The sequence below is a fragment of the Mirounga leonina genome, unplaced genomic scaffold, assembly GCF_011800145.1.
Source record: "Mirounga leonina isolate KUSES-001 unplaced genomic scaffold, KU_Mleo_1.0 Mir_174, whole genome shotgun sequence".
Lineage (NCBI taxonomy): Eukaryota > Metazoa > Chordata > Mammalia > Carnivora > Phocidae > Mirounga > Mirounga leonina.
Genome location: NW_023270451.1, coordinates 44662225 through 44681620, shown reverse-complemented (window position 1 = coordinate 44681620; position 19396 = coordinate 44662225). Strand labels below are relative to the sequence as shown.

The 19396-nt window shown below is 44.2% G+C and overlaps 1 protein-coding gene and 1 long non-coding RNA gene across 3 annotated transcripts in view; one reads left to right on the top strand and one right to left on the bottom strand.

The window, feature by feature from the left end:
• The window catches only part of CHN2 (chimerin 2), a 296459-nt gene that overhangs the window by 36808 nt on the left and 240255 nt on the right, over positions 1-19396 (bottom strand). For both annotated transcript variants that reach the window (XM_035020820.1, XM_035020818.1), the window contains one exon: positions 3011-3088. In XM_035020820.1, coding sequence (XP_034876711.1) covers positions 3011-3088 — 78 coding nt within the window. The remainder of the gene's footprint in view (positions 1-3010; positions 3089-19396) is intronic.
• LOC118020918 lies at positions 4701-11555 on the top strand. The gene is made up of 3 exons (XR_004682052.1): positions 4701-4970; positions 5832-5956; positions 11468-11555. It is a non-coding gene; the product is annotated as an uncharacterized LOC118020918 (long non-coding RNA).

Here is a 19396-nt window from a genome sequence, read left to right as displayed (position 1 = left end):
CTCTTCTACCTACATGAGAGTGTCTCTTTCAGTCAACTAGATAAACAGATGCAGATGTAAAATGAGTTAAATAAAGGAATTTTTTTTCTGTGTATCAGAGTTTTCCTTTCAGAGAGGATCCTGTCAATTCCATAATTTCTTCAACAAATACCTCCTGATTCCCAGTATGTGCAAGTAATCCCAGAGAATTTAGGATTCAAATGAGCAGTAGCTGCAACTGCATAGTGTTGAAAAGTACACAATTATTGCATGAGATGAAGCATAAATTTAATTGGCTTCCAAAAGTTCTTGTTCCCAGAGCTAACTTTTGTCTTTTCATTTTCCTAGATATGCTTTGTTGAGAAAACAAGGACAGTAGGTAGACACTCAGGCATAGTGCTGGGGAGAGCTTTCTGGAAGAATGGAGTGTAAGTTCTCAACCTGTATAGGGGTGGGAGTTTCTATTTGTTTCTCTTGATGAAGCTCCTGGGGAGAGCCAGGAAAAGGCTTTTTACCTGGGGAAGTAGTCCTCAACCGGGCAGAAAATCTTGTTGTGGGGTGAGGCGTTTAGATCTGCTGACAGATTGGAATCTCTCATAGGAGCCCTTAGGCAAGAATGCAGACTGGGCTTAGCGAGGCTTATTTGCTGATAATCGTGAAAATGTGATTATTTGTTCTTTTTAATGAACACTTACTTTATGCCATACATAGTACTCTCAAACCCGAATTACAAATCAAGAGAGTTTCTGAATAAAGCCTATTAGATGTCAGCATAAAAAAAAAATTTGTGGTTTAGGTCTTAATTTTACACTAATTCCAAGCAGATGGCAGGGGGCCTTTGATAAGAGTTTTCTTTGTTTGGTTAATTCAGTGGTGTGTTACTAAAAACCCACTGCTCTATTTATAGCACTGACCAGCTTTTAGAGGATTCCTCTAAAGACCACGCAAAACTCCCACTTAAAATGAGTTGGGGGTGGGGAGAGGGCTGAATGAGGGTGGCAGGAGCGAGGAGTGACAGAGGGAACCACCCCCTCCTGGCCCTGCCACTCATTCTTAAGGACAGTGGCACGAGCAGTACCATTGAAAGCCACAATCAAGGGACACAGAGACTCAAGGGTCTGCTATGTCTCAAAGACGTCTATTTAAAACTCGGAAGAGAAATGCTCTGTCTGGCTTATATATTTTCCTCTAACACCGTGTCTGCTCTCTGCCTTTTCTTCTCTCGATAGCTATGTTAGAAGAGATCACACCAAATAGATACCGACTTTTCAAGCAAACATTGAAAAAGCTGTTGATGGATCCCAGTGATAAATAATTAATACAGATCGTGTTAGCAACAGCACTATTTAAGAAAATTAGTTTTAATTATCTTTTTGTTTCAAATGTCTTTGTTTCCCCTTCAGAGATCTGAGATTAAAAAACTGAAGTCAGTTTTGGAAGTGGCAGTCAACTGAATATGCTTGTGTGTTTTGCACACAAGCTCAGACACAGTATACAGAGGGAGAAGCTATCCCCATGCAAATACATATCTCAGGAAGGGCATAATTCCAATTGCATCTTAAAGCCGGAAGAGTTGGAATTTTCAAGAGGAAGGACGAGAATTTGCAAGTCCAAGAAGATCCCTCCTCCCAATCCATGGTGGTGCATCCACAGGATGCAAAGAATCAGGATTTCCACCCAAAGTCAGAAAAATACTTTCTTAAGGCAAAAAAAATTAATAAGGGTACATACATAAAACAGAAAAGAGAAAAAGCATAAAGGCTTTCTGTGCTGCCAATGAGACCTGTCCCTCTTCAGCAATGGGAGAAATATCAAGAGCCCTGGCATTGATGAGGATCTATATAATGCAATTCTTCATCCTCATGCTAAATATGGAGGGCTGGATAATTCCATTCCTCGGCTCAATTATAGCATGCAAATGCTCGAGCTGCTCGCTTTCTAAAACCAGCAGCAGGGCAAACAGACCGAACTGACACGAATGTATAGTTAATAGACACATGTTTGTCCTTCATGAAGAACTGGAAAACGACAGAATAAAAGAGGTTTCCCTGGTCACCTCTGACAAAGGGCTTTCTAGTTCCAACAGTTACTCGGGTTACTGGTACTAAAGGAAGGGAGTTTAAAAAAAAAAAGGCAATTCACAATTTGCTGCCCCTGCCTCTTCTTTTCTCCCTGGATCCTTTCATCTCCACTCTCTCCAAATTGTCAGCCCATTTGTTGGGGTAAAACCTCAAACTCCATCTTATCTCGCCTCCACTCAACAGCATCCCTGGCCGGGCAATTTGGCATCAGAATCTCCTCCGGCCCTTCTTGAAATACACGTTAGGTCAAAGGAAATAGGCCATGATTTCTGATGGCAGGCCGTTTTTACAAGTGCTGGTCCGAAATGAAGACAGCAGTGTTTCTAGTTTTTCAACACACATGGCAATCGCCACTAAAGCTCCCTCCGGCTTTCTGCATCTTTTTGCTTGGTCTGGGGAGCAGCCTCAAGGCTGTCGCGGTGCCCCCCCTGTACCCGCAGCGCACACAAATCTTCTGGATGGTATCTCCTGTCATCATTTGCTTTCACAGCTGTCTACACATAAACCAAAGGGGTTAGCATCCCTGAAAACAAAGACGAAACACAGACTGTGAAATGGGCAACTGTTATCTGTTGCTCAGAGACAGCAATATTTTTTACAGCCACTCTGCGTGGAAAAGTACTGCTCGACGTTCCCCCAGAAGATCTCTCCCTGCCGGGGACGGGCACGCTCTGCTGTTCGTTCGCTGGACGAGCGATACGAAGAGGAAACAGGCCCAGTGCTCCGGAACTAAGTGAACACACACAGAGGTGTTTCTAGGTGTCAGCAGCAAGCAAACTGCCGTCTGAGGTCTCCAGTTTGACACAAAGCAACAGTGTTACGTGCATGATGCACGTAGCTAGATGTGGAAGCCAAGGAATTTGCTGTCTCATGACTTCACAGTCAAAGACAAGAAGGAAACCGTCACCTGCCCCTTAAGAACAGAAGAAAGAGCGCAGAGGCTTGCTTACCTTAAAGTTGTGGGTCTTCTCGTAGTTGAAGTGGTTGTCGTTGTGCGTGAGGGCGGCCCTTCGGACCAGGGATGAGATCTGTGAACAGGCAAAGAGTTTGAGAGGGGGCCACAGAAAACCACCTCTGACTCCCACCTTCACCCCCAAGGCCACGGCCAGCAGCTCCTGGCGCTTCCGGCCTGGCTTAGGCTTCCGAACCACGGCACACTTTTTCTCATTTTCCAGCCAGCGTTCCTCGGAGAACATAGTGCCCGGACCCCACATCTTTCTAGTGGCCCCTGTGAAGGCTCGGTGCTGTCAGGTTTTGCGAACCGCGGCTAATGTTAGGCTGCAGATCCGAGGCAGCTGCGTCCTGTCTGCGGAGGCCTCCGGCATGTGACCTGGGAGGGCTGGTCTGAGTGATGGAGGGGGCTCTGCCTCTGAATAGGGACGGGCTGTTTTGTGCTATTTCTCCAGGCCGACGTGTGCCTGGAACAATAGCACACATTCATGTGCACAGCAATCCCCACAAGCTGAGGACGCGGTGGAGGTGGCGGGGCAGGCAGCTTTATTCCTCCTGCCACGGGAGAGACCTCTCGTGCGTGCTTGCTTGCACATTTCACACACACACACACACACACACACACACACCAACTAGTTCTGATGTTCAAAGCCTGGGGCTGCATCCAATTATTTTGGGGCTCTGAACCCCATCCTGGGCTGAACTCAAGCGGATTAAACCTTTAGACCCTGATGATTGTTTAATCTCACAGGGATAAAGCCTGCCTCTCTTTAAAAAAAAAAAAAAAAAAAAATCTGCCCTAGCTCTTGAAGCTTAATTTTTATTCTTATGCATGCATTAAATTAGAGCAGTCTGAACACTGAATGGGGCTCAGAAAAAGAGCACAGCATTTTAGCTCTGAGTTTTGTAGCCAGAGTTTCAACATAAGAGGAGGATGTCTTGCTCCAAGACACTCTCCAGTCTCTCTTCTCCCCTCCAACTCTCAACAATCCCCGCACACACATAGACAAGACAATGTTCCTTAACTAAAACCAAAACATCGAAGTTGCCTTTATTTTAAATATGACATCTGCAATGTTCATTCTGTTAGCGGCCAAGCCCGATTCTCCCCATGTTCTTAAAAGCATCATCTGTTTGATGGTCTCCCTTGAGACCAAAGTTTTTGGTCCCAAGTCTCTTCACTGTAGCAGTCTTGGGACTACTCCTGATCTGCTGAAAAGGGTTAATGCAGCTAATGCCAGACAATAAAAGCAATGCTGTTGGAACTAGAAAACGAGGAGGGTGTCGATAGCGGGACCATTATGTGGAGGCACAGTCCACGGGTGCCATCCTGGCTTCTACTGAGACAGGGCCCCACATTCCAGCCCCTGTAAGCAGCTTTGTAAAGAATAATGCAAGGTTGGTGTTTGCCTGTAGAATTTTTTATTCCTGACAATTACCATCATTCCACCTTGGTTCAGAAGTGCATCCTTGCAGATCATCCTTGTTACCTTTGGTGATAATAAGAGCCATTTTTTTTCCTCCCTTTTTTTGAGAGGGGGAGCCAGGAGGGGTCAGAGGGAGAGGGTGAGAGAGTATCTTAAGCAGACACCACACCCTCCACAGAGCCCGATGTGGGGCTGCATCTCATGACCTTGAGACCATGACCTGAGCCGAAACCAAGAGTCCGATGCTTAACCGACTGAGCCACCCAGTCTCCCCTAAGAGCCAGTTTTTATACTGAACTGTTAAGCACAATCATTTTATGTTGTGCCAGATGACATTCAGAATATGTTTAATGCATTTACTTTTCAGCTCATGTGTATGAGAAACACATTTACTCCCATTTTTTTGGATGAAGAGATTGAGGCACCGAGAGGTGAGGCAATCTGCCTAAGGACAGCCCATTGGCTTAAGTGGCACAGCCCAGGACTTGAACCCCAAATATCTGCACCCAGCACCCGTGTTCCTCAACACCAAGTAAGCCGAGGTGGTGCCATAGCCTGCCGTTGCGTCCTGCTTTATGTGAAATACTGGCCAGGTCTGCCCCCTCTTCCCATTCTTGCCCCACAGTATCTTCACACATGCATTTTCTGATTGCACTTGTCCCTTTCTATCTTATATTAGAGTGATTTATACCTGTCCCTGCCCTATTGAGAAGTCACTGTGACAGGCTCTATGTCTAATTCACCTCTGTTTTCCCTTCATGAGTATCTAATAAAATTCCTTGCCATAGTAGGCACTGAATAAATTTAAGTTGCCAGAAGTAGCTGTACCTATGGGAAGCGAGCATTGCGGAGGAAACTGTGCAAAGGTGACTTATAGGGTAGGGTCTCCTGCCCATCCTTTGAGCCCCCATCACCATACGTTAGCTTCCAAGGACCTAAACCTCCAAGGATGTGCCTTCCTGATGGGCCCCACCAGACTCCTCCTTCCCATTGCTCAATCATAAAGGACATCTGCCACTCACAGGGGTTGAGTGGAAGCATGGTGTATCTTTGAAAGGCTTGTAATCCTTAGCCTAAAGGCAGAAAGACAGAGAGAAGGAATAGGGTCCCTTCCCAAGCCTTCACTGCTAGCCGGTCCATAGAGACCTTTTGATGGTGAGCCATTCTGTGTAAAATGGACTCTGTGAACTAAACTAGGCTAATTATATGGATGTATGGTTTTAGAATCTAATGACAAAACTCTTTAAACAAAAGTGGGCAAAAAGGGTCTCCTTTTCCTTTTGGTATATGGGTGGTTGAAGACAAGGAAATCTAATGTTTTCTCTTTTGTCTGTGCCTTTACTTGTAACAAGTAATTTTTACTTCTATTTGTGACAGTGGTTTCTTTTTTCAGATATTTGTTCCATAGAATTTATCCAGACACAAGACACATTCAGACACGTGAAGGAACCACACGCTGGTCACTCAAGATGCATCTTGACAAGGAACCAGAAGGGCTGCATTTGAGTGAGCATTACTGTGAGTAGTGGATGACCCCAGATCACCCTCTTACTACGGGAAAAATGATTACAAACATCTCTTGGTAAAATTTCCCTCTTAAAGAACTCCATCACACAGAGTTCTTCTTTACCCAAGTATCTCAAGGACAGCACCTTGGTTTCTTCTATATCCCCCACAATGACTGATGTGTGTTCTCTATACACGGTGGACATTTGATACTTTGTCCTTTCTAACTAAAATTTCTGTCTGACCTATTTTTGTCTACACATTCATTAGAGGAAGCAACTTTCCCTACCTGCTCTGTTTCAATCAGGGATTCTCAACCTTGGAACTACTGACATTTGGGACCAGATGATTCTTTGTCGTGGAGGCTGTCCTGTGCATGGTAGGATATTTAGTGGTGTCCCCTGCCTCTACTCATTGATGCCCCAACTGTAGTAATAAAAAATCTTTCCAGACATTGCCAAGTTTCTCCTCTGGGGCAAAACTGCCCATAGTAGAGAATACCTGGGTTAGATTTTTTTTTTTTTAAAGATTTTATTTATTTATTCGACAGAGAGAGAGATAGCGAGAGAGGGAACACAAGCAGGGGGAGTGGGAGAGGGAGAAGCAGGCTTCCTGCTGAGCAGGAAGCCTGATGCGGGGCTCGATCCCAGGACCCTGGGATCATGACCTGAGCCGAAGGCAGACGCTTAACGACTGAGCCACCCAGGTGCCCCTACCTGGGTTAGATTAATAACACAAATCTTTACAGCATGCTTCCTGTGTGCCATGTATTATACTAAGTACTTTACATACATTGACTCATTTACGATTTATAAGGTAGGTACTGTTATAATTATCCCCGCTTTACACATGAGGAAATGGGAACTGAGAGTGTAAGTGAGTTGCCCAAGGTCACACAGCTGGTAAGTGGTAGAGCTGAGATTAGAACACAGGTACAACTAACTAGGTCTATGTTTTTTTGTTTTTGTTTTGCTAAGAACAAGTTTATTTTTGATTGTGATTAAATACACATAACACAAAATTTACCATTGGAACCATTTTAAAGTGTAACACTCAGCAATTCAGTGGCATTAGGTACATTCACAATGCTCTGCAATCATTACTACTATCCAGAACATTCCCATCACCCACAATGAGACCCCATACTCAGTAAGCAGTCCCTCCTCATCCCCCTCCCCTTCTGGTCCCTGGCAGCCACTACTCTGCTCTCTCCATGGATTTCCCGGGTCTGAATATTTCATATAAATGGAATCATAAATATCTGGCCTTTTGTGACGGGTTTCTTTCACTTAGGAAAATGTTTTCCAGGTTCATCCGTGCTATAGCATGTCTCACTACTTCACTGATTTTTATTGCTGAATAATAATCCATCGTATGGACATAATCCATTTTGTTGATATACACTTGCACTGTTTTCACCTTTTGGCTATTGTGAGTAGTGCTAACAAGTTTCTGTTTGAACACCTATTTTCAGTTCTTTTGGATATACAGTAAATCTATGCTTTTAATCACCCTGGAAATGGCCTCATTCAAATAATGTCCACATTAAAAAATATCCAGGGGTTAAAGGCCCCAATTACTCTCTTCCCTGCTATTAACCATTAGCAACTCCCAGATTCCCTGGTCTGCTTTTTAAAGAGGAGACTTTTGTTTTCCCTGAGACCTCTTCCAAAGCACGTGCTACTTAAGACACTTTTGGAAGTAGGTGGGGCTATAAATAAATAGTGAAATAAGCTCACCACATCCTTTTTCCTTTTTATAAATAAGGGTTTGGATTCTATTTTTTTATGGCCTCTCACTGTCCTTCTTTCTATGAGGAGGATCCTGAATCCATGAAAGAATCAGGTAACAAGAAGGCTATGGAAGGTTGTCAGATGAAGCCAAGGGGGGCGAGGGTGGGTCAGGGGGCAGACAGATGTGGGAAGACTGAAGCCCACTGGGGGGCTGGTGTGCATGTAAAGTGCCCAGGAGAGAGGGACGGTGGGAGAAAGAGGAATACCCTTCCCTCTGTGCTGACTTTAGTCATCTAGCATCATAAGCCCAGCGGGGACCTCAGAAATTCATCCAGCCAAGGGCCCCTCTTCACCTGGCTCAGGCAGCCCCACCTCTGGGGACCATGACCTTCTGCCTTATTAGTATCAATTTCTAGAAAAGGTGATTTATCATCAACCTGACATTCTTCCACAGACTTCAAGGAAATTCCACTCTGCATTTAATCCGTCCCTAAAGAGTCTCTCTCCACTATGTCAGCCCCAGCTCTTGTGTTCCTGGGGCCCCTCTTGCTTCTCTGTCCCTTGAGTACGAGTCCCCCTTAGGGGGTGACAGCCTGAGCTATATACCCTGGCTACAAATACTACCCTGCAGCTGTTGCTCGTGGCAGTGTAGGAAATGAAAATCAGTGCTACTCATGCTGGCCAGAGCTCTCGGATAGATGGCTGGTGTTTGGAGGAGGTAGCTCGTGGCTGGGGAACAAAGTTGGCAATGTACCAAATGTCTCATGTGCATTGATCCGATGCTTCTATTTCTAGGATTCTCTTAAGAAGGTTTTCAGACATGGGGCGCCTGGGTGGCTCAGTCAGTTAAGCATCTGGCTCCTGATTTTGGCTCAGGTCATGGCTTCAGGTCATAAGATCGAGCCCCGAGTCAGGCTCCACGCTGGGTGTGAAGTCTGCTTAAGATTCTCTCTCTCTCCCTCTCCCTCTGCCCCTCCCCTGCCCTCTCTCTCTTAAAAAAAAAAAGAAAGAAAGATCTTCAGACGAATTATATAGAAAAGATACATAAAGAGATATTCATCGTAACAATAATATTAAGAAATGAGAAAAGGCTTACACATCCAGGAGAGGGGCGAGGTTAAATTATGGTGTAAACATGTAATGGATTATTACATAAATTAACAAAGATGATTAAAATAACTTTTAATGATGAAGGTATATGTTCCTGATATAATAATGTTCGGTAAGAAGTAGGCTCTTGAACCATATATAGTATGATTCCCACTTTTGTTAATTAGATGACACAGAAAATATCAGAAGAAAACCCACCAGAACATCTCCAGCACACCAAACTGTTGGAGATATGCTTATGTGGTCATCTCTGTGTGAAGTAATTGTAATTGACATTTATTTTCTTCTTTCTTCTTTTCTGTACTTTCTGAGTTTCCTACAATGGTTACTTTCTATTTCATTCATACAAAAATGTGGAGTTTGTAAAAGTACATTATAAAAACTTTGTTGGGTTTAGTGTGCCTAGATAATAAATCCTTAACATCATAGACCACCTTTGAGCTCATCCAGTCCTGCCTGCTATTCTTATAGGTGAGAACTGAAGGTCAGAGAAGTTCATGCTTCGTGCCCCCTCCACTCCCACCCTGTCACAGGGCTGTTCTACAATTAGTCCTAGAATCAGATCCAAGCTCCGGGTTCTCTTGCCTGGGACACTTCTGCACAGCTGGTGCTTCTCACACTGAGGCCAGCCTCGGAACCCCCAGAAGGCTTGTGCGAACACAGACTGCAGGGCCCGAGCCCCAGCATTTCTGGGTCAGTCAGTGGGAGATCATGCCTAAGAATCTGCATCTCTAACAGGTTTCCAGGTGATGCTGATATTGGTTCCACACTTTAAGGACCCGGTTTGTGCTTTCCACTGAATCTATGGGTCTCAACCTTGATGATATTTAGAATCACCTGAGAGCAAACAAAAGCCACGCTCAAGCTCCATCTATGACCAATTAAATCCAAATTTCTGGGGACGGACCCCAAACTTTAAAAAAAAATCCTCCAGCAGATTCTAATACAGTCCTGGCATTGAAAGCTGCTGTACTAATCTCAAGTGCTTCAATCCAGGGGAACTGTTAGAGAAGACGGAGGTATCCAAGGGCTAAATGCTATGGAACACCCTCCCCTCCCACAAAGGAATCGATACCTCTTCAAACACAAAATGTGATCATGGTTCTATGCCACCCCCCCCCCCCACTTCCCACTGTGGTACTTAAAACCTCCATTCTTAAGCTAAAAGCAAAACTCCATACCATGGCCTACAGGGGCCTGTGTAGGCTCCTGCCACCTCTCCAGCCTTGCCTCCCATCCCTTCCCTCCTGTCAGCTTGAGAATTTATAACCATAAATAATTGGTATGCTTTTAAGATTATTGTCCATGACCCCTTCTAGACTGCGAGCTTTAGGACGTCAGGTGCTGTGTGTGCTCTCAGCACAGATAAGAGCCCAGGGTCATACCTCGCACCAGGCACCAAGTTGGCACAAAACAGGCTCTCGCTAAATTTTGCTGAAGGGATGAATGAATGAATGTCCGTGGCTATAAAGTATCTTGAGGTCAAAGGACCACTGTAGAGGCTTCTCATCATCACTACCTATTTATCTAGTCAATTTACGCTTGTGAATCCCGGATATAAAATCCAGAGGCCATGCACTTTGGGTTTCCTTTTGATGAAGCTGTCAGATCTCTCGTGTCACTGGTTGGGGCCCTGGAAATAGGGAGAACCCGCAGGGTCAGGCCCTAAGGGACACAACCAGGTTTGGCACTGGAATAATATTAAGAGTAGCATCATATATTTGCGGGGTACGTTATATTTTATCTTTCCTCTATGAAGAAGGTAGAGTGGGTGTCATTATTCTCACTTTACAGTTAAGGAAACTGAGGTCCTAACAGGCATGTGCAGGGGAACAGAATCCAGTGTCTTGATTTTCTTCCCATGGGAATCCCTGACACTTGAGTGGTAGCCGATTAGCAGTGGTGGCTGCTAATGACTCACTGACACAAGGACTCAGCTCTCCTCTCAGTGCCTAGGGGCTCCTCAGAAACTTTTACAATGGGGCGCTCCCCAAAGTCCTTCTATGAACACGTCTCCAGTGATTAGCATGGGACCAACGCTAGCTTGGCACTCACGAAAGTTCCATCGCACGAAAATAAATACCCACCATTTTTGCAGTCTTTCTACTTTCCTTGCCTTCCCTCAGAATGACTCACAATTTTACAAAGAGTCATTGTGTTCTCGTATTTTTCTTAGATCCTCCGTTTACTTCCCAGACATATGCCTGGGCTTCTGGAGTTGGCTGATGAGTCTGGGCTGCATGTTATTTCCGCAAAGCCACAAGACATTAAATCTTGCCCAGAGACACTCAGTAAAATGCTGCAGGCATTTGGTCAGCACAAAATGAAAAATATAAAAATATAGACATGCACACATGTGTATAGTATATATACACACACACACACACACATATACATATATGGGATTGGTGGATGGATATGAGGCAGGCATGACGATTTCTGCTGTGGCATCCTATATCTCTATTCCTGTTGGCAAGTGAAAAAACCAGAAATTTTAAGTGAAATAAGCCCAAATTCCTGAATGATAATCAAAGGGATGGTTTTCTTTTATTAATGCCACTAAGCCTAGCCTAATTGTTCCCATGCACTCTGAACACTACCAGTGCCAGATAAATCGTCCTTGCTCCTCCTAAGAACTGCTCTGGTACTGTTTGCTATATTCTCTGCTTGTGGTTTGTAGGCCCGAAAGAGGAGGAAGACAACACAAGGGTGCGGCTGACTTGCAAGCTCATCCCCATGACTGCTAAAGAAAGGAGAGGGAGCGGGGTGGGACCCTGCCCTCTCTCCTGCCCACGTGCAGGTGCGGGTCAGAGCTGCAGAATTCTGGCTTCGTCTGAGTCCATCAAAGCATCGGGGATTGACGGCCGCCCTGGATGACTCCTAAAACTGCCCGTGACCTCCAAAACTGCTGCGCTCTGCTCCAAGGAGAAGGGGCCTTTCTTTCTGATGGCACAACATGCCCGGCTGCCACTCCAATTGTTCTCCAGGGACAGAAGGCTACTCTCGATCCAAGAGACACGAAAGGGCTGAAGGACCAGTCTCGCTGCCTTTTACGACTCATTTCCCTTCATCCACAGCAGTCAGCGTTCACCCCAACCTGAAGGGCCTGTGGGGTCTCTAAAATGGACCCAAGCACCTTGTTTGGAAGCAAAGAAATAATCGGATCCTTATGGGGCTGACTGAGTGTGTAAAGTTACCATTGCCCTTCTTCCTGCATCACTTCTCCGGCTGTTTAATGGGGGCGGAAGTCAACGGTTTTGGCTAATTGCTGATGTTTCTCACAGGCACCAAAAATCCTGTGTGTTAAGAGAGAGACTTGGTTGTGTCAAGCATCTCACATATTTCAGCACGTAGCTCTTGTTGCTTTGTTCTTGCGCAGTTTTTAAAAGAGGGAAAAAGAGAGCTATACATCAGTGTCGTCATCCATTTGCTTACACAAGAACTTCAAGACTCTTAGATTTCTTAAATGCCAAGTTTAAAGATGGTCTGGCAGGGTTATTTGTGAGGGAATGGAGCATTTGTTGAATCACGTGCCTTAAAATTGCTTTAGAATATTTTAGGTAACCTTTTGTAAAACTAAGGCCCAGAGAAACAGTACACATTTCAAGGGAGAAGCTGCTATTACAAAGTTCCCAGCAGCGATTTGCCTCCTCTTCTCATACTCCATATTCCTTTCCTTTCCTTTGTATTTCCTCGCTGTCCCGTACCTTCCCTTACACTCCGGGCCAAAGAAGTAGGTGCCCAAAATGATTGCCTTATGGGTTTTATTACAAAAGTCAAAGATGCTCAATTTCTGGCTTATGGCGCCCAGCTGTACAGTAGGACCCAAGTGTACTCTCTTACCCTCTCCCCGCCGCTGTCGCTCACTCAGCAGAGCCTGAGAAATTGCCGACAGAGGCTATAGGTTTGCTGAATTACATTTCCTCGTCCTACTGCAGCCTGGCAATCTGCAGAGCAGAATGTGCCAAACAGAGCCTCAAGCTGCCTTCCCACCAAGTTCCTGGGTAAGGCGCACCTTTGTCGAAAGAAAAAAAGATCGAACTGCCCGGCTGTTTTCTGCATGCAAACTCTCCTATGTTGCGAAGGACGAAGACCCCGATTAAATGGCTTTTCAAAATTTCACTAAACATAGCTCAAATCCCCTACTGGGCTCTTACAGTGAGCAATCACCCAAACAGAACAGTCTCTGACGCCATTCACAGCTGTGTGGCTGATACCACCCAGTAGAGCTCCTGGGGCTATTTATGAACCCAGCGCTTCTGAAATACGGATGCCTGCAAATTCCGAATGTGAATCTCAGTTTATTTCTGGTCTTCTGTATGAGGGGTGACCGGGATCTCCATATTCTACAATTGGTCCTCGAATTTGTATGTTGGCCAGCCTTATGTCAAGTATATAACCCCGTAGCTCCTTCCCAGATGGAATGCCAGAGTATGTGTGGTCATGCGGACACTTCTACCAGTCACTGCCTGTTCTGGGAAGACAGACTGTCATGCTGATATGTAGGCTCCGGTGTTCCAGAGGGAAAGCTCGGTGTGAAATGACCACATCCACTTTGACCTCAGCTCTGTTTTAATGCAATATAATTGTTCTTGGAATGTTTCATAGTTGTTTCCTTCCTTCCTTCCTTCCTTCCTTCCTTCCTTCCTTCCTTCCTTCCTTCCTTCCTTCCTTCCTTCCTCCCTCCCTCCCTCCCTCCCTCCCTTCCTTCCTTCTTCCACAATTATTAAACACTGATTATATATCAGACCCTGTTTCACATCAGTGGGATAGAGGAGTGAACAACTGACAAAAATCTCCGCTCTCTTGGAGAGCAGACATAAACAAAACTAATAAGGGCATTATAGATTATTCTAGGAAGGGATAAGTGCTATGAAGAAAAATAAAGTGAGAATATAGACTAGAAAAGGAGGGTGCAACTTAAAGCAGGATGGTCAGGAGAGGCTCACTGAAAAGGTGACATTTGGGAGAAGACTGGCAGGAGGTGACAGGGTGAGCCATGCTGATATCTGGAGGAAGAGCCTTCCAGGCAGAAGGTACGGGAGATGCAAAGGCCCTGAAACAGGAGTGACGTTGGCATGTTCAGGAAATAACAAAGATGAAGAGTGGCTAGAGTAGTGTGTACTAGGAGATGAGGCGAGATACCCAGAGCCTTGCAGGAGAGTGTAAGGACTCCCACTTTCACTCGGAGTGATGTGAGTAGCCACTGCAGAGCCTTGAGTGGATTTGTGGTATGATCTGAATTACTTTTAAAAGCATTGCTCTGCCCGCTGTGTTGAGGACCATAGGAGGGTGAAGGAGGAAGCAGCGAGGCCAGCTAGGAAGCTATTGCCGAAATCCAGGTGAAGGGAAGACAGTGGTTAGGACCAGGGAAGGAGTGGTGGAGGTGGTGAGTGGTGGTCGGATTCTGGATATTTTCTCAAGGCAGAGTTCATAGGATTAGCTGACAGGTTGGATATGAGGTATAAGACAAAAAGAGGACTCCAGGATAACGACATAGTTTGGGGCCTGAGCAACTAAATAAAGTTTCCATGAAATGAGAGGATGAAGGGGGCACCTGGGTGGCTCAGCCAGTGGCGCATCTGACTCTTGGTTTTGGCTAGGGTCATGATCTAATGTGGGATCAGTCTCTGCGCCCAGCGGGGAGTCCTCTTGGGGATTCTCTCCCTCTGCCCCTCCCCCCACTCACTCGAGTGCACTTCTCTCTCTCTAAAATAAATAAATAAATCTTTAAAAAAAATAAATGAGAGAAAGAAGATCACAAAAGGGGCAAGAGTAAGGGAGAAAGTCAGGAAAACTCCATTTGCTGTGTTTAATATGGAGTAGGCAGCTGGACATGGAAACTTGGGAGTTCCAGGAGCGCCTGGGTGGCTCAATCCATTAAGCCTCTGACTCTTGGTTTCAGTTCAGGTCTTGATCTCAGGGTTGTAGATTGAGCCCATGTCTGGCTCTGCGCTCAGAGCGGAGTCTGCTTGTCCTTCTCCTTCCCCCTCTGCCCCTCCCCCTGCTCTCTCTCTCTAAAAATAAATAAATAAAATCTTTTAAAAAGGAAAAGAAATATGGAGCTTCTGGGAGAGATAGATGCTGGAGACGTACCCCTGGGAGTTATCATGGGGAGATGGATTTACAGCAAGGGAGTAGTGGACACAGAGAACAGCAGAGGCCCCAGGACCCAGCCCTGGGGCACTTCAACTATTATGAGGTTAGGAAATTCAGAAGGAACTGGCCAAAGAGAAAGAGAAGGCAAATTTGATATTCTGGAAGCTGACTGGAGAGATGATCAATTATATCTAATGCTGTTGATAGGCCAGGTATAATGGGGACGAAGAAAGAACGACAGGATTTGGCACCATGAGAGTGAGTGACCACCTTGACAGGAGCAGTTCCCAAGGAGTGATGGGGGGCGACCTGATTGCAGAAGCTTTGAGAGAGAATGGGAGGAGCGCAACTGGAGTGGCATGTTGTAGAACCAGGGCTGGGGAGCACCGAGAGCCAGGGGAGCAGCAGGAAGGGGTGGGGAGAGGTGGGATCAAGAGAAAGACTGTTTGTTTTCCCTTTTCAGAAAGGAAGAAAGCCACTGAGATTTCTTCAGCCATCATAAAACCATATCCCCTATACTCAAAAGTCCAACTCCATTTTTGGTATTTGATTGCTGACAGCTTTTAAGTCATTCAGGAGGCGTGCATGCCCCTCCCTTGAGGCCAGTGTGAGGTCAAAACCATGCAAGTCTCCCCCTCGCCACCCTAACACCTTAAGCTAGTTGTCCCTTCTAACTCTCTCCAGCCATTTTTAAACCTGCTGGGGAGTCTGTCCTGCTTGCCCCAGGGAACCTCATTATGTGAGTAATTACCCTTTTCATATCCTCCTGATGGGCATGCAGCATCTTCAGTTCCAACACCAAACCAAATTTTAGGTGGGGTGTCCATTCCACCTCTGTGAAGTGGCCACAGCAGCCCTGTTAGAAGCAGAAAGCACCTTGGATGTGGCTGGTGTCTCTGACCTCCCTCACAGGCTGGGCCTCTTCCTGATTCCCACATTGTGTCAGTGCTCAGAATCTGGGACCCATTCTCTGAACACAAGATATGTTTCTGTGAAGCCATGCCTCAGCAATATGCTCCCCACCACTTCAACCTTACAAAATGTATTAGAAGGACATCAGCAACAAAATAGAAAAAACTAGTCCTAACCATTTTGGAGTACATATTGTGCCAGGCACATTAACCACTGCCTCATTTAATCTGTCTCATGACATAGGTATTATTCCCGTTTCATACATGAGGAACCCGAAGCCAAGAGGGCTTTCACTACTCAAGCTTGTACAACGAATAAGTCAGAGTTGAACGAAGGATCAGCTCCATAGTTCCTATTCCTAAATTTTGTGTGATTCTGCCTCCACATATTTGTCCCCCAGGAGGATGTAATGTCCTGAGAAAGGATTTTCTGCATCCATATTTTCTAATCTCTTTGGCAAAAAGAACTATCAAGAGCACTCAACAATGGTTTCTAAATAAGTGAATGCGTCTGGTCTGGTCCAATCTTCCCATTTTACCAACAGCAGAATGGCAAGTTAGCTGCACAGATTCACGCAGCCAGTTAGTTATAGAAACAGGAGAAAAATCCAGGTCTGTGGACTGCAGGTTCAAGCTCTTTCCACTATGCATCAACAGATCTGGTCCATATCCATGCTCTCCCAGGCTGTACAAGCCAAACCCCCACCCCCAACAGACACAGACACACAGACACACAGACACACACACACTAAAAAGCATATCAAATATAGGCAGGAAATTGTCAGACAACATACATTGTTAAAATCATCTTAGAAAGTAATTTGGACATGTGCGTCAAGAGTTTCAAAATATTAATATCTTTAAGGTTCTGTAATTCAATTTCTAAGAATCTATCCTAAGGAAATGAACCTAAATACAGAATGGCATTCATAGCATTATTTCTAATATTAAAAATGGAATATATTGTGCATAGCCTAACTTTAGGAAATAGCCAAATAAGCATGACACTCAAGCAACAATCAAGAACGATGTGTGTGAAGAATATACAGTAATAGGGGCGCCTGGGTGGCTCAGTCATTAAGCGTCTGCCTTCGGCTCAGGTCATGATCCCAGGGTCCTGGGATCGAGTCCCACATTGGGCTCCCTGCTCGTCAGGAAGCCTGCTTCTCCCTCTCCCACTCCCCCTGCTTGTGTTCCTGCTCTCACTCTCTCTCTCTCTGTCAAATAAATAAAATCTTAAAAAAAAAAAAAAAAGAATATACAATAACATGGCTGGAATATGCTATGTAAAAAAAGTAGGATACAAAATTATAATTGTACTATGTTTTCAAATATATTTAAAAATCCAAATGCATATGGAAATCAATGTGAGGAAATAGACCAATGTCTGTATTTCTTTATCTTTCAAAATTCCTTTAATTATATTACCTTTATGATTGGAATGAGAAAAAAAGCAAACTTTTGCTACAGAGAAACAACAACTATTTTTTTTTTCCAGTTTGCATCAGTTTCATTTTGTACAAGGAGGTCTTTACCTTAGGAAAAAAATGAGGTAAGTTTTAAACATAACTAGAAACTGGATGAATATAAAGTTTGAGAGTCTTCTGTGGATCTCATAGCTATAGTTAAAGAACTCTCAGGTGTGTATAGTAAGTGGTTAAGTAACATTATTGGAAATGAAAACTCTTCATCTAACAGGTATTAAGGAAGGATTCACTCTCCATGGAGCCTAACACATGGCATTTAATGGCCTTTACTGATATGAATTAAAATCTTCCCAAAATACATGAGAACATTACTCCATAAAAACACATGATTTAGGTTAAATCTCTGAAGAGATTTTGACCTTGAGCCAAGAGCAATAAAAGTTTTAAAATAAAAGTACTGTTTCTATCATAGATATTATTGTTTGTAACAGGAACCAAAAGAATAAAGACTAACTATGGTTGTATAACATAGATTTTCTTTAAATAAATTCATTTAGACCCAGAATATTCCATCTTAATATGTATAATATAGCTACAAGAATCTAGATTTTATAATATATCAATAATGATTTGCGATAGAGGAGCTTCTTTTTGAGGTAACTGAAAATTTTTCTAGTTTAACTTTTTTTTACTTCAGTCTTACCATAATAAAAATGAAATACAGCTCCATTTTTTATTTTTATCAATAACTAAAGGTTTGTCACCATCTCCTGTAGCGTGTGTAAGAAGCTAACATGGTCATTGGCAATGTGCTATTTCAGTTGAAAATGTGTTGCTGTGTGCTTATCAAACCCCATGGTCATAGAAATGGCAAATAAACTCTAAAAATGGTGAAAGGTTTTTGTTTGCTAAGAATTCCTAGTTTGAGAAGACTCTGGGGCTAAGTTGTCTGGGTTCAAATTCCTGCTCCAACCCTTCTCAGCCAGGTGACCTTATGCCAAGTCACTAAACTTTTTTGTGCCTCATTTCCTCAAACATAAAATGTAGATAATAATAGTAGGTACCTCAGAGATGATTAAATGTGCAATTTAAGTTGTAAGCTGTAAATTGCTCAGATCCATGCCTGGCATCATTTTATATGTATGAATGCATATATAATTTAATGAATAAATTAACTTTAACGATTATGCAGACGATGCTTTCAAAGAAAGGCCTAATCTTAGGAAGGGTTGACATCTGAGTATAACTAAAACTACCTTTATGTGTATGGCAAAAAAATCATTTTCTGACCCACCACAATGAAAAAACATATGGTCATTTTAATTTGACCAAATCACCAGAGAGCTAAGCATAAGCTGGAAGTATTTTGATCACAAAGGGCAGTTCTTCGGTGGCATATGGCGGAGGAAGTATGAGGTGGCACTGAAGATGTGTAAATGCTGCAAAAACAGGCTTGTATCTTGAAATATTTTGATATCCACAGGAAAAGTGGTATAAAGGGTATATTTTAGGAGGTGAATTTACAGAAAGCAAACAGCACGGAAGAAGAAATTAGAGCTCATATTGGTCCTGGGATGGAAATATGACTGGTAGTTTGGTCCTGGGCTCTGGCGTTGCACTCAGGAAGGAGCCTTCCGGACCCCTGGGGAATGCGATGACCAGCAGCAGGGCAGCCTGTGAACATGTGAATGGGCTCGAAGTCCTCACTCCCGACTTCCTCACCTTGCACCTATGACCGGGTGTTGGCGCAGACGGAGCTCTTTGCTCCTGTGACATGGCAGACTTTTTGGAGTGCTATGGGGCAGGGGGCGCATTTCTAAAAACACCCCCTCAGCAACTCTCAGGACTCACCAGGCCATCCTCGGTACACTATGAGTGACCATTTTCAAAGACAGTCACACCAAATCCAGCTGTTATGGTTTAGACTCACACCTACTTCCCAGTTGTTCTTAGACTACTCGCAGGACACGAAGCATAGCTTGTGCTGACCCCCTTCTATACCATCCACTCCAGTTTCAGACTGGTATTCCTTATAATATGTTACCTCCAGTTGTTCTATGTTTAAAGCTTGAAAAAATTCGACAGAGATCCCTTTCTTAGAGAATTAAAATTTACATTACGGTTTAGAAGTATCAGCATTTTCCAAACATAGTTGTGACCACGTGAGGCCAA